Genomic DNA, 13,295 nt, shown 5'->3' on the forward strand with positions numbered 1-13,295 from the left:
TTTTATGATCTTTCATGTTTTGATGCTTGCAAGGCCCTATAATGAAGTTGTCACGTGCAAAAATGGTGCAAAGTTCTTCTTTTATGAGTCTCAGTCAGCAAAGACAACGAATTTAATGGTGTAAGGGTGGAGTGTAGGTGTGACTATTTCTACCCACCTTTTTTTGGTAAATATGTGTAGCATTATCTTTTAGTTTTGGGTTTGTCCCATGTAGGTCTTGAGGTTGATTCTCTCCACCTTGGATTGCTCGGTTGTAGGCTTAACCCAAGGGGTTTATAGGGGGGTTTGCCTTGTCTTGAGCAGTGAGCAACCTACTGTTTCCCTCTCATTACAAAAACACATTATCTTTAATTAGTAATATATGAACTAGGGGAAGGGGCCCAATTATTGTTCGTGTTCCAATAATCACCCACTAGTATACTTAGTAGCTAGAAAAAAAAGTAAATAATTAGACCAATTGTGCAACTTTATAGGTACCAATAACACATGATTACTAGGGCATTTGTACATGAGTATTGGATCAATTGTGCAATTTTTGTGGTGGTTAAAGTGAGCGGTTAATGGGACAATAAAGAATATGTATTGAAAGTCAACTTAAAATGACCACTTTTTGACCCTTGCGCGCATAACAAATCCCACCATGTTCGTCGTAACTACCCAAAAGCCAAAACAATAGTTGGAATCATTTAAGTCGTATATGAAGAAAACAAAAAAAAAATCACCAAAATTCGATGTATCGTTTAAGAACTTAGGGTGTACAAAGCTAGCTCTAACAACTACTGATACCCTTCCCCTATTCATCAAATTATCAATTTTTAGATGTCAAAAATTCCCTCCATCAAAAATATCATCTACACTTTTTAATATTAAGTACGATTTGAAAAAACAATTCAACTAAATTATTATTAATATAACTATTTAAAAATTTGAAATCACAAAATCCTTAAAATTTTCAAATTTTTTTTTCTCATTTTTATAATATAATAAAATTATTAAATAATTTTAAATGAAATAAAATAACTCTTATTTGCATTTTGATTTGACTGGCTTGCTTAAACTGCAATACCCCAGGACATAGAGCATCTGGGAATTAAAAAAAAATCAATCTCCATTCTAGAACAAATTGGACAATTTAAAAAAAATATATCCAAGAAAACCCACTCAGGGTTTCATGGAATGACCGAAAAGGTGCGGAGTTGTGAAAATGCAGAAAACATTAGCAGCACAATATACACCTCGCATAAGCCCTAATCACTTACATGCCCCCATTAATGTTGTCAAGGTTTCTCCATTGCAGAGGCCATCATGTGCTCTGGGCCTTAAATATTCGAAGTGGGGGTTAGAAGCCCAATGGAGGAGGCAACTCGTGAGCATCAGCTTCAACCGAAAACGCGAGATTGTCTGCTTGTTTGATGGGATTGGAAAAGTATTTGGAGAAGACGCAAAGGTTGAATCCTCTACTTGAATTTTCTCTTGTGGTGCTTCTACTTGTTTTGGTCCTAATATCATTAATTTAAGAAACCCTACATCATGTACAAGGCATTTCAATTTAGTGGCTTGAAATTCTGTACAAATTCATTAATACATCAGAGCATGTAAAATCGTGAAACAGTTTGTTTTAAAGCACGCAGGGTTTTTGCATTTCAACATTGTCAAATTTCTGTATTGTCTCTGGGGCAGAACGATTTAATTGTCTTGAGTAGTTCATTATCGAGTTAGTCACAATGGCCTATTTCTCGAATTCGAGCATAAGACCTACCATAAGAATAAACGACTCTTCCGTGCTTCTAATGCCAAGCTAAATTTTCATATCTCAGCACAGACTCAAACTTAGGATCTCGTATGCTGTTAGGCTGGTCTACCTGTGAGATTACTCAACATTTTCGGGGATAAAGCATCCTAGATACAATTAACAATGCATGCTAAATATGATAATGTATGCTATATGGCACTAAACATTAGAAAATAGCAACTTTCAAAACTAAAAGCTTTGGAAAATCTCTTTAATTTTCTTCCTTATGTGATTTAAATTTTAGAAAGTAGTTTTAATTCTTACCAAGCTGAACCTATGATGGAGGAGGATTTTCCTTCCAATTTTACAATTAAAAATTATTAATATTCCAATGCCTTGAGTTTCTGTGGAGGAATGCAAGCCCATGCTGGACACCCAAAGACTCTGAAATGTCTCACAATCGGTTTTCTACCACACCAAACCTCAAAAGTAGTGATACCCTTCAAAGCTTTGTGGGGAACCTAATTTTGGATGTGTGTGGCACAACTGATAGCCTCTGCCCAAAAGGCTGGTCGAAGAGAACGAGCATGAATCATACAGCTAGCCATTTCCTTGAGAGTTCTATTCTTCCTTTCTGCAACTCCATTCTACTTTGGAGTGTAGGCAACTGAATGTTGCCTCAAGAGTACAATATTCCTCAAGTCTATTGTTCACATATTCCCTTCCATTATGTATGCGAAGGATCTTGACCAACTTCCCTGATTGCTTCTCCACATGAGCCTTGAAAGCTAGTAATTTGTCAAACACTTCACTCTTATGAAGAAGAAAGTAGACCCAAGTGAAGCGGGAGTACTTATCAATGAAGGTGAGGACATAGCGGGCCTTGCCAAATGAAGGTGATGGAAATGGACCTGCTACATCGCTGTGAACAAGTTGAAGAACGTCCAAAGCTCTCCAAGATTTCCCCTTATCAAACTTCTCTTTGGGATGCTTGCCCATGGAACACCCTGAACATACACCCTCTGAAAAACTGATTTGAGGTAGACCAGTGACTATTTCTTTAGAGCTAAGTTGCTAAAGATAGTGGTAGTTGAGGTGACCAAACCGCTCATGCCATAGCTTACTTTCTGAATTTGAATGAGCGAGCGAGGCCATGGAAGGAGATCTAGGCACAAAGTGGGAGAAAGAATAAAGCCGTGAATTGTGATTGGCTTGTCCCATTTCTACCAAGGCATCATTTACCACAACGGGATCAGGTGTGAACTCAACTTTCTTCCCATTCCCATAGTGAGTGATTTGGTAGATAGAGAGAAGGTTGGTGGTCAAGTTAGGAACATAAATAACATTCTCAAAAGTTTCATCATCCATGGCAATCGAACCTTTCCCTTCAACCTCAACTTGTGTGTCATCACCAATGAAAATGTGAGGTACCTTCAGTGGCTCCAATGAAGAAAACTGCTCCTTTGTAGAACCCATATGATAAGAGGTACCCGAGTCAAGTATCCATTGTTGTGAAGAACCTTCTTTAGCCACAAATGCTTGCCCTTTTCCCTTTGACTGCGAGGAAGTGGAAGGAGATGATTCCTTCTTCTTGTAGGCGGATGGCAAATTGATGTTGTTCTTCTTAAGGATGTTTGTCAACTCATCAATCCGCTTAGTGTGACAATGATGCTCATCATGACCACTTTTCTTGCAATAGGCACAAGGTGGTCTCTCCTTCTTAGGTGTATTCCTCTTCTTGAAAGAGGATGAAGCATTGCCTTGTTGTGGAGAGGATGATTGTCCTTTATCCTATTGTGTCTTTGGCTTAAACTGCTTCTGCTTCTTGTTGGAACCCTTTCCTTGGTTCCTTTGATTCCCTTGATTGGCCACCAAAGCCTTAGACTTTGAAGGCTTGAGAATCCCCATGCTCAACAACTTTGACTGCTCTAACATCAACATCTCTGTGAAGGCATCAAATGAAGGCATAGTGAAAGAACTACCCACTGTCAAGCGATGGGTTTGGAAGCTAGAAACAAATGCTAAATATTCTAATGGAAGCTTTCCCAACAAGTTGTAGACCAACTATGCATCCTTCTTATCAATGCCACAATCCTTAAGTTGCGCTCTTAGCTCATTTGCCTTAGTGACATGATCTTGGATTGTATCAAAGTACTTGGGATCCAACATTGTGAGATCATTATCAAGTTGATAGCCCCTAATCTCATCAATTTGTCCATACAATTTTCCCAAGACATCCCATGTATCCTTAACTGTTTTACACTTTTCAATGTGAAATATGAGATCCTTTGACACATACTTCCTTAAAGTTCCAAGAGCCATAATGTTTTTAGTGAGACATTCCATGTGAGCATTAGGATCAGCTGGTGCAGTTATAGTTCCATCAATATAGTGAGTTAATCCTTTTTCCATTAGCTTACTCCATACATCAATTTTCCATGAAGTATAGTTATATGGAGTTAAAAGTAGAAATTTAGGAGAATCCATAGCAACAAAATGAAAGAGCACAAGGAAAAGAGAGGCACAATCACACAAGACTATCACCAAACCATCACACCCCCTGCGTGGCATGTTCGTACAGTAAGAACTTGACACATGACAAATTGTGATTGGATCCATACGGTGACGTGTTGTACGAACGGGTTGAGGTGGCCTTTGACGTGGTTGTATGGATGTGACAGGTGGCGCAGATGTGGCAGTTCGGTATGTTGAGGTGGCGGGTTGACTGTGCGTCCGTACATTTGACTGGGCTCTACATGGACTAATCAAAATGTGACACATGTCGTTGTCGTGGTGTTGAGTTGGCTAGTGAGTGTGCAGGCGGGAGCAAATTATATTCCACCACGTGGCATAGTGGAAAGCATAGGGTCACTGACGGGTAGTTGGCTTGCGGTGGCAGGAGTGGCAAGGTGGTGGGGCTCGGATGGGTGCTGGTGGAGGAAGCCGCGTCGAGCAAGCTGGAGGAGCCGACGGTGGGAGGCGGGGTTGTTGTCGGGAGAAAATGATGGTGGTGAGAGTGGTCCGGGCGGGAGTACAGGCCCTGTAAAAACCAACAGCAATAGAGTATAGTGGCGAGGGGACGATCTGCGGACCCCCTCCCCCAATACCAAAATATATATATATCTTTTATTTTTATTTTTACAATGGCATTAAAAATAAAAACTGCGAATTGAAAAAATAAAAATAAAAATAAATTTGCAAGAATTTTTTTTTTCAAACTCCGTACCCAAATTTGGTAATTTTTTCCTCCAAAGCCCCGAAACTGATTTTCACCAAATATAGGCGAATTTATACTCAAACTTCATGGAAATGCCTCCCGAACTCAACAGTGAGGTCGAAATCATCTTAGGATGCCCCCAAAAAGTGCAGCTCCTAAGATCCGAAAATGAAATGCTCCAAAATGTCTCCAAACAGACTACTCAATGAAGCCCCAATGGCTTTGATACCATGTAAGAATTTGTCAAATATAGGCGAGATCTAGAGCACAATGAATAGCACAAATAAGAGACAAGAGATTGACAAGAACAAATTGTATTCTCATCAAGATGCAAAATATGATCAACTGGATTAATCAATACAAAGAAAATGAGCCTGCTTATGAAGGCAAGGCCATACGGATATGTGAGCACACGAACATGACATGTGGCCCAATGAGAACAAGGGTAGGTAGGAGAAATAATAAAATATTCCACAAGAGGTGGATCACCCACCGAAGGTGGAATGTAACAACAAGATAAGACCACAATCTCCTACAAGCAACTTCCCTAAATGTCTCATATGCAAACTATGATGAGATGCATTATCCCAAGTCAACTTAAGTAAAGTGTAATTATGAGACATAATTTACACCAACAGTCCCCTTTTGGGATTACCCTAAATTTTTGCCCTAGAATCACAAGTTAGTAAAATAATAAAACTTAACATAGTTAGAATCATATATTTATTAAAAAAATGTTTTCATCAAGATAAAACCTGCAATCATGTTAGACAAGTATTGAATGTATAATTCATAGAGCAATCATTTCAACTAGGTTTAGAGATATATTCATAACTATTTTAAATTTATGTAAACTACACAATATCTATAATGCCTAATTGGAGTTCAACCATAATAGGGGCTTGGATGAGAAACATGATAGGGCGCCTGAAGCTGCCCCCATGCTAAGCCCAAGAGTAGATATGCCATCCCTCTTGGCCCCATGTGGCAGTCCGCCATCCATATGAGGTGGTGTGCTTAGTGGTAAACTTGTACCTGCCTTCCCTATCTATGCTACCTTATCCATCCTTCTATGATTAAGACCCCTTTAATTCATTCGGCAATCAACCATGGTAGAGGTTGGTGGGGAAACCACAATAGGGTGTCCTGAGCATCCTTCCCTTCTAAGCCCAAGGGCAGGATACACCTTTGCCCCCCTTGGCCCACATGTGGGAGACACATTAGTCATCCCCCATGGGTGCCGTACTTAGAAGAGGATCTCATCGTAGTTCCCCCTCCTCGTACCCCCTTATCAACCCCCTCATGATTGATTGCAGCAATTTAAGAATCAGATATTCAATATTATTGCTCATATTCAATGTAGGGGAGGTTGTATATCAAGTATGATATCGCATTGCATATTATTATCTATGTCTATATGAGAATAATTAATCATAAGAGTACTATTATGCTGCATACCACAAATGAAGTAAGATTACTATTGCCTGCAGCAAATAATAATTTCTGATCTGATCTGTTTGCCTGGTTGCTGATATATATTAGGAATTGATCTGCTCTTATGAGCGTTGATGCTAATTGAACTTCTTTCCTTGATGCAGATATAATTCCCCTTGATGGCTTTCCTCCTTTTATATCTTAGCATCTTCTTGAAGGGTGATGACCTTTGGAAGGTTGCTGTTCATCCAGAAATGGTCATGCCTCTTCGAATTTGAATGATGCCCTCTCATCACCAATTGCTGCCATGGATTATCTTTTAATCACATTTCTTAATGATCCCTTCAATTCTTAATAATAAAATCAATTATCACTGCAGAAGTGTGGGTCCCTGTCTAATACATAATTAAATTCTGCCTTCCATGTGATTTCCTTTGCTCGTTACATCCTTGCTGTCTGATCGCTTATTCTGTGTATAGAAAATTGTGAAGTCCTAGAGTAAGACAATTTTCTAGGGCATCTATATTTTCTTATGGTGGGGGCATGACAAAATCAATAAACTAATTTTAAAGAGTTAATGAAAAATAGAAAACAATTATTTGTTATCTCTCGTACAAGGCATTTCAATTAGTAGCTTGAAATTCTGAACAATGGTGAAACAGTTTGTTTTAAAGCATGCAGGGTTTCTGCAGTCCAACAGTGTCAAAATTCTGTATTTTATTTCGGGTGGAATGATTTAACTGTCTTGAGTAGTTCATTATCGAGTCAGTCACAATGGCCTATTTCTCAAATTTGAGCGTAAGACCTACCATATAGTGGGGAGAATAAGCCACTCTTCTGTTCTTCTGATGCCATGCTAATTTTTCATAGCTCAGCACAGAATCAAACTTAGCATCATGTATATGCTGTCAGGCTGGTCTACCTGTGAGGTTACTCAATATTTTGGTAGTCAGAAGTGTGAATTGTTTCTACCAGTAATCATTTATAAAAATCAGTTTTTAGATTTTCATGAGTAATGATATATAATATCCTGTTTCTCATGTATAATCTTTAATCATCTACTTCCCCTCCGTGGTTCATACCTTAATTGGTAAGATGTGCTAGTTCTCTTGGGAAAGATTCGAGCAAGTGTCTACTTAGACACTTGCAGGCTTGTCCTGACATTTACTTGCATGTAAGCTGGTTTGTCCATGTTATTTAGTGGAAACTAATTAATCAAAATAGGAATCGTCTGCTTCCCACTTATTATAACAAAATGGCTATATATGTTAATCTTTCAGTTTATTTCTTCTGCTTAACAGTGAATCAGATTTTAGGTTCAACAAGCCTATAAATGCAATTTTGTTTTGAAGCCATATTCTTGGGGCAAGACAGAGTCATCTCTATGATGATGACCTGGGTTTAAGCCCTATCATCTTGTGCAATCTCTGGTTATATCTAGAAAAGGCCTAGCATGAATCAAAGATGAATTCTGTTTCCTACACGAAAGATGGCTGCACCTAAGAAAGGTGGGGTGCAAGTCTAAGATGAGTTTTGATAGAATAGAGAAACTCCTTGGATGTGTTGAGTGGTGCAAAGTCCAACTGAGTATTCCTTGTGAATTTTTGACAAGTTCTGGGTTAGGTTTGACTGAATAGGAACCCCACGGATGTATTGAAGTATGTAAACTCTACTTTGGTTCTTCGTGTGTAAGGGGAACAGTACGTGAAGACTAATTTGGCAAAACTGGTATAATAGAAATATTGCTATTGTCATAGGAATGATGATATAGACTTCAGTGCATATTTACACTTCACTTGAAACGTGTAACCACCTCTTATATTTATTAGTATTTATTTTCTTGGAATATACATTGCTCCTAATTGTATTATGGCATTTGTTGATTTTATGTGAAGGATGCTGCAAGAAAAGCCTTTGAAAAGGCTCGAGAAGGAAAGGATAAGGCATTTAGGATGTGGAAAGAGGTGTCTGAGAAGACAGCACAAGATATGGCTCGAGATGATGAAGATGATGGAGATGATGATGGTTTTGGTGGTGGACGGTATGGTGGCGGTGGCGGTTCTGGTGATCCTGAAGATGAGGATGACTGGAAAGAAACGTTCATTGCATCCATGACACTACTTGTGTTGGTAAAGTAGTTGGTTTTTTTCTCTTCAGCATTTCTGTTCATGCATGGCACAGTAAATTCGCTATGGTTGTGCATGCTATCATATTGTTCTTGTACTGTAGGATTTGAAGACAGAGATTTATTATTTTTTAATATTTTTGCATGTGTTCACACAAGTTATGAATTGTCCCATGAACAGTATATGAAAATGCGGGGTACAAGGTGGACGCGGGATTATGTACCATATACCGACTTTGATGCTCTAAAGCTTTGGGCTAAGCATTTCCTTAGATGGGTGTTCAATTCTGAATTCCTTCTTTTTATTGAGATAAATTATCTATGGGCCAAATGTTATTTGCACAGATTGAGAAATAGGTCACGGACGGTAGCATCATCTACATCCACCAATTAATGCTTTGGAGTAAACTCTTTCATAATGGCATAGTAAAGAACATTTTCACAGCTGTTTATTCCTGTTATCAGAATTATATTCTCTTGTAATCCATGTTATGGCATTCTTATGTGGCAATGTGTATCTTTTAATTCAATTTTGCATAACATTTATTTGAATATGAGAGCCTAGAACTGTTGATGTTCAAGGTTATTTGAAGTAAATAAGAGAATTATTGTCTCTAGCACCATATAATTAGAATGCATTTTAGTTAATGATCTGCAAATAGTGGTGCAAATAGGAGCAATTTCCTTTCTATTTGTTGAGGGGACCTCTCTGCTTTCTGACAGTTGAGAGAATCACGATAAGAAAATTTCTATTTATCTGCTTCTTGACCTTAAAAGGTTTTTGTTTCTTAGTTTTCTGGAATCCATCTTGGCAGTTGTTATGGTTAAATTACTGCTGGGCAGTTCATAATTTATGATCTATATTGGATCTGAAAAATGTTTGATAATAAAAAAAATTGAACACTAATTGAGTTCAGGTACACAGAGAGGTTTAGAAACAGAAATTGACAGAAAAATGCAGGCAGATGGGTCAGCAATCTTACTAGCGATCTGGTTGGGACTGCAACAATCGTAGTGTCTGCCAACAATTGCCATTTTAGCTTCCTATGTGCAAAGGAATTCTTCTAGGGCTTGAGAGAGTCATGTTGTTCACATAAATCTATAATAGGGTATTGTAACTTGATTGGAATGCATGTTTTTTGAGATTGAGAGGAAAGGACAAATATTGTAGAGAGTTTAGCTGTTTATAAGGAGATAAACAGAATTATAGCAAGTTGCCGAATTGTTAGTTTTACCTGCCGATTTCGAGTACTATATGTCTCAGTATTGGGCACTCCTTAGAATCCCTGCAGAATCAAACAGGGTTTGATTTTTTGGTGTTTGAAACGTTTCTAAATTTTTTGGCCAAATCCCATTGATTCCAATGCAATTCCAACAGCTCATGCAAATTTGAATTTTTCTTTCACTTTTTGAATGCTGTAATGGAAAATCCTAGCCAGGAGCTGTGGCCAACTGCTAAAAATGCGATTTCCCCACACTGGTAAACGCTGGAAAATCTAAGACAAGGAAAAAGGGAATGTATTTGCTTTTGCCAATCCCTACAAGGCCATGGGAAAGTGTTGTTTTTGGGCTTCATAGGAGGTTTGCCTATGAGTAGATGTGGGTATGATTACTTGTTTGTGGGACTTACAGGTTTAGTAAAATGTGTATTCTAACTACCTGTAAAAGGGCAAGAAAAAATGTAGTCAAGATGTTCTTTAATAATGTATGGGTGCACTTTGGGCTTCGTAAATGCATGATTTTAGATAGAGACACAAAGTTTGTTGGTATGTTTTGGTCTACATTATGGAGTATAATGGACAGAAAGCGAAAGAAGCACAACCATTCACTTGCAAGTTACAATATATGCCCAGACAATAGTGGTCGATAGGACTTTGGTGTAATTCATTACAGGATATAATAGTAAGTGTCCGAAGACATGGGATGAATTGCTTCCTCATATTCAACATTCTTATAACAATGCATTGCATTCTTCTACTAATAAGTCACTATTTGAGGTTTGCTTGTGACATTTGCCTTCTAGTATTTGATGTAGCTTTTCAAATTATGATGCATAAGTAGAGCAAGATAATGAGGTGACTGAAGTAACAAAATTTATTGAGAAGATTGTACAAATTTAACTGAAAGTTGAGGAACAATTGTAGAAAACACAAAAATGGTATAATCAAAGGCATGAACAGCATAGGAAAAAGCACAAACTTAAGGTAGGGGACAAAATTTGGCTTTCCTTTGGCAAAGAAAGGCTATAAGGACAACAAACTTGATCTCCTTCTTTCATGAAGATGCACACAGATGCTAATTGTGAGCATTTGAAGCTTTATTTGTCTTCCATGCTTGACGAAGAAGAAGAATAAGTGCTACACTCCTTAGAAGATTTGGGTATTGAAGGAAGAGCCATACTCAGGGAGGATATGGTGTGAGAGAAAGAAGACAAGGGAAACTTAAAGTAGAGTCCTACGAAACATGGAAAATGAAACTCAAAGATCACGAGGTGAGTCAAGCAAAGTGGTATTCCAAAGAAAGAGTGGGAGAACTCATCCCCTACTTATTGTCTCATTAAGCTTTTGTGGGACCAAGAGCTCCCTAAGAAGGGAGGTGTGATCCATGTTGGATCTAGAAAATGTTTTAGAAACAAAAGTCTTGAATGGGAATTCTTATCCACAGACAAGTTTAGAGACAGATATTGACAGAAAAATGGTGGTGGACTGGACCACAATCTTGGTAGTGACTTGGTCCAGACCATATGAATCTGAAGATTCTGAACCATACAGTTGCCATTTCAGCTTACTGTGTTGGGGAATTCTGTAGGGCTTGGGAGAGTCCTTTTGTTCACAAAAAATCTATGAAAGGGGATAGTTACTTGGTATGGATTCATGATTTTGAGATTGATAGAAAAGGAGAAATATTGTAGAGTTCAAATATTCATAAGGAGGAGATAAACAGAAGTAGAGTGCAGAATTGAATATTCACTTGTAGTTATTTTCCCAAGATAGTAAAGGAGGTTGCAAGGCCATTGTCACTACCATAAAAGCTGGTTTTCCTTCATACTTTGGGGATTTGAAGGATTAAATCTGAGTTTGTGTGACTAGTTGCAAGTTTCATTTTTGTTTTCACAATATTCTTTTCTCATAACAAGCAAACTTCATTTGCATTACCAAGTATCAAGTATTTTTAATAATTTGTGATTTTTTAAGTTTAATTAAAGAGTTTACAGATCAATTTTTCAACAGGCCCTTTGTTTGCCCATTTTGAAGCTGTTGCTGACTATGTTTTTCCATCTATTTTCTCTTTTAAACATTATGGAATTGTTTGACAAGATCTTCCATAGAGCCTTTTCACCTTAACTCTATGTAAAATGTACCTTCTTTGGATATTCCTGATTCTTGCTCTAAAACAACAATTCCAACTTCAGATGAGATTTGCAATAAATTTGTAAATACAATTTTATCAAAACTGAAGACATTTCATTATATTATTCAACTTAAAATTCTAAGTTCAGAAGATAGAACTTATCTTGATTTTCTGCAATAACTCTCTTTTGGACTGTTTTGTTGAAGATCATTAAACTCGGATCAATAAATCATAGCATCATTAATATTAGGATCAATACATTATAGCATTTTCCTCCTTGTCAACTAAATTAGGAATTTGCTGGATATGTTTTTAAACCGCAATCTCGAGGATGATCGTCCCTGTATTGCAAGAGCATGGAAGGGTTTTAGCTCTATCCCTCAGTCCACCTTTGAGGCTGGCTGTCCTCTATCAAGTCCACGAGCACTCATTTGCCTCTCAGCCCATGAGCATGGCAGGATGCCCAACACATCCATCTCGGGGTGGCGTGCTTGATAAGATGTAGGAAGATTGCCTTCTTCAACAAGCCTAGGAGCACTCATTTGCCTCTCAGCCCTTGAGCATGCTGGGACATACAATCCATCCATCTCATGGTGGCGTACTTAATGAAGAATGGCTGGTACTTCAACTGTCATGAACTTGGAAGGCTGGCTGTCCTTCCTATTTGCAAGACATTCCTAATAAGTTCAAAATAGATTGCTCAAGGAGTTTTCTAGAGTATTGCGGATTGCTTGATTTCTCTTTATCATTATTTCTTGAAGGATTGATGAGTGGACGCTTAAATGACACTTAAATGAATTGATGCTTTAATAATTTATATTTGTATGATTTGATGATAGAATGGTTGATGCTTGAATAGTTGATATTTGGATGATGGATGTTTGAATGATGCTTGAATATTGATATGAGACTGATTGAATTGATGGAAGAATTGATTTCTGGTTTGTTTGCTTGATTCCTTTATTCCCAATTGATGATTGATGGATTATTGAATGATTTCCTTGATTTGATGATTTGTATATTGGTGGATGATGATTGAATGAATGTTGAATTCATAGAATGATGAGTGATGATTGAGTGAGTGCTGATTAGATGCAATGGTCAGTGATGATTGATAAGTGAGTCTTGAATGCTTGGAACGATTTCTCCTTTATACTTCGTTGGTGAAAGGGTCACCAGCTTTCATAAGAATTGGGTCACCATCCTCCATTGCTGCGTTAAGAGAATAATAAATTATTTTTCCAAATGGATCTCCATTGGATGTCGTCAAATGAAACCTTCTCCCCTTTATACCTTCCAATGTAAGGGAGAAGTCACACCTCTTCATGATTTCTGCATTTTGCAAGAGTCACAACCTTCCACAAGTACAGTTACCACCCTTTGAAAGAGTACAAACCTTCGTCATTTCTGCCCTTTGAAAGTGTCGCAACCTTTCA

At 37.8% G+C, this 13,295-nt stretch overlaps 1 protein-coding gene across 1 annotated transcript; it reads left to right on the top strand.

The window, feature by feature from the left end:
• Positions 1–1,057: 1,057 nt before the first annotated feature.
• On the top strand, positions 1,058–9,038 carry LOC131073678 (uncharacterized). Its single transcript, XM_058010209.2, has 3 exons — positions 1,058–1,447; positions 8,279–8,512; positions 8,690–9,038. Exons 1-3 carry the CDS (start codon positions 1,205–1,207, stop codon positions 8,900–8,902), a joined length of 690 nt encoding a protein of 229 aa, XP_057866192.2. The 5' UTR covers positions 1,058–1,204; the 3' UTR covers positions 8,903–9,038.
• The last annotated feature ends 4,257 nt before the right edge of the window (positions 9,039–13,295 follow it).

Source organism: Cryptomeria japonica, chromosome 3 (genome assembly GCF_030272615.1).
Source record: "Cryptomeria japonica chromosome 3, Sugi_1.0, whole genome shotgun sequence".
Lineage (NCBI taxonomy): Eukaryota > Viridiplantae > Streptophyta > Pinopsida > Cupressales > Cupressaceae > Cryptomeria > Cryptomeria japonica.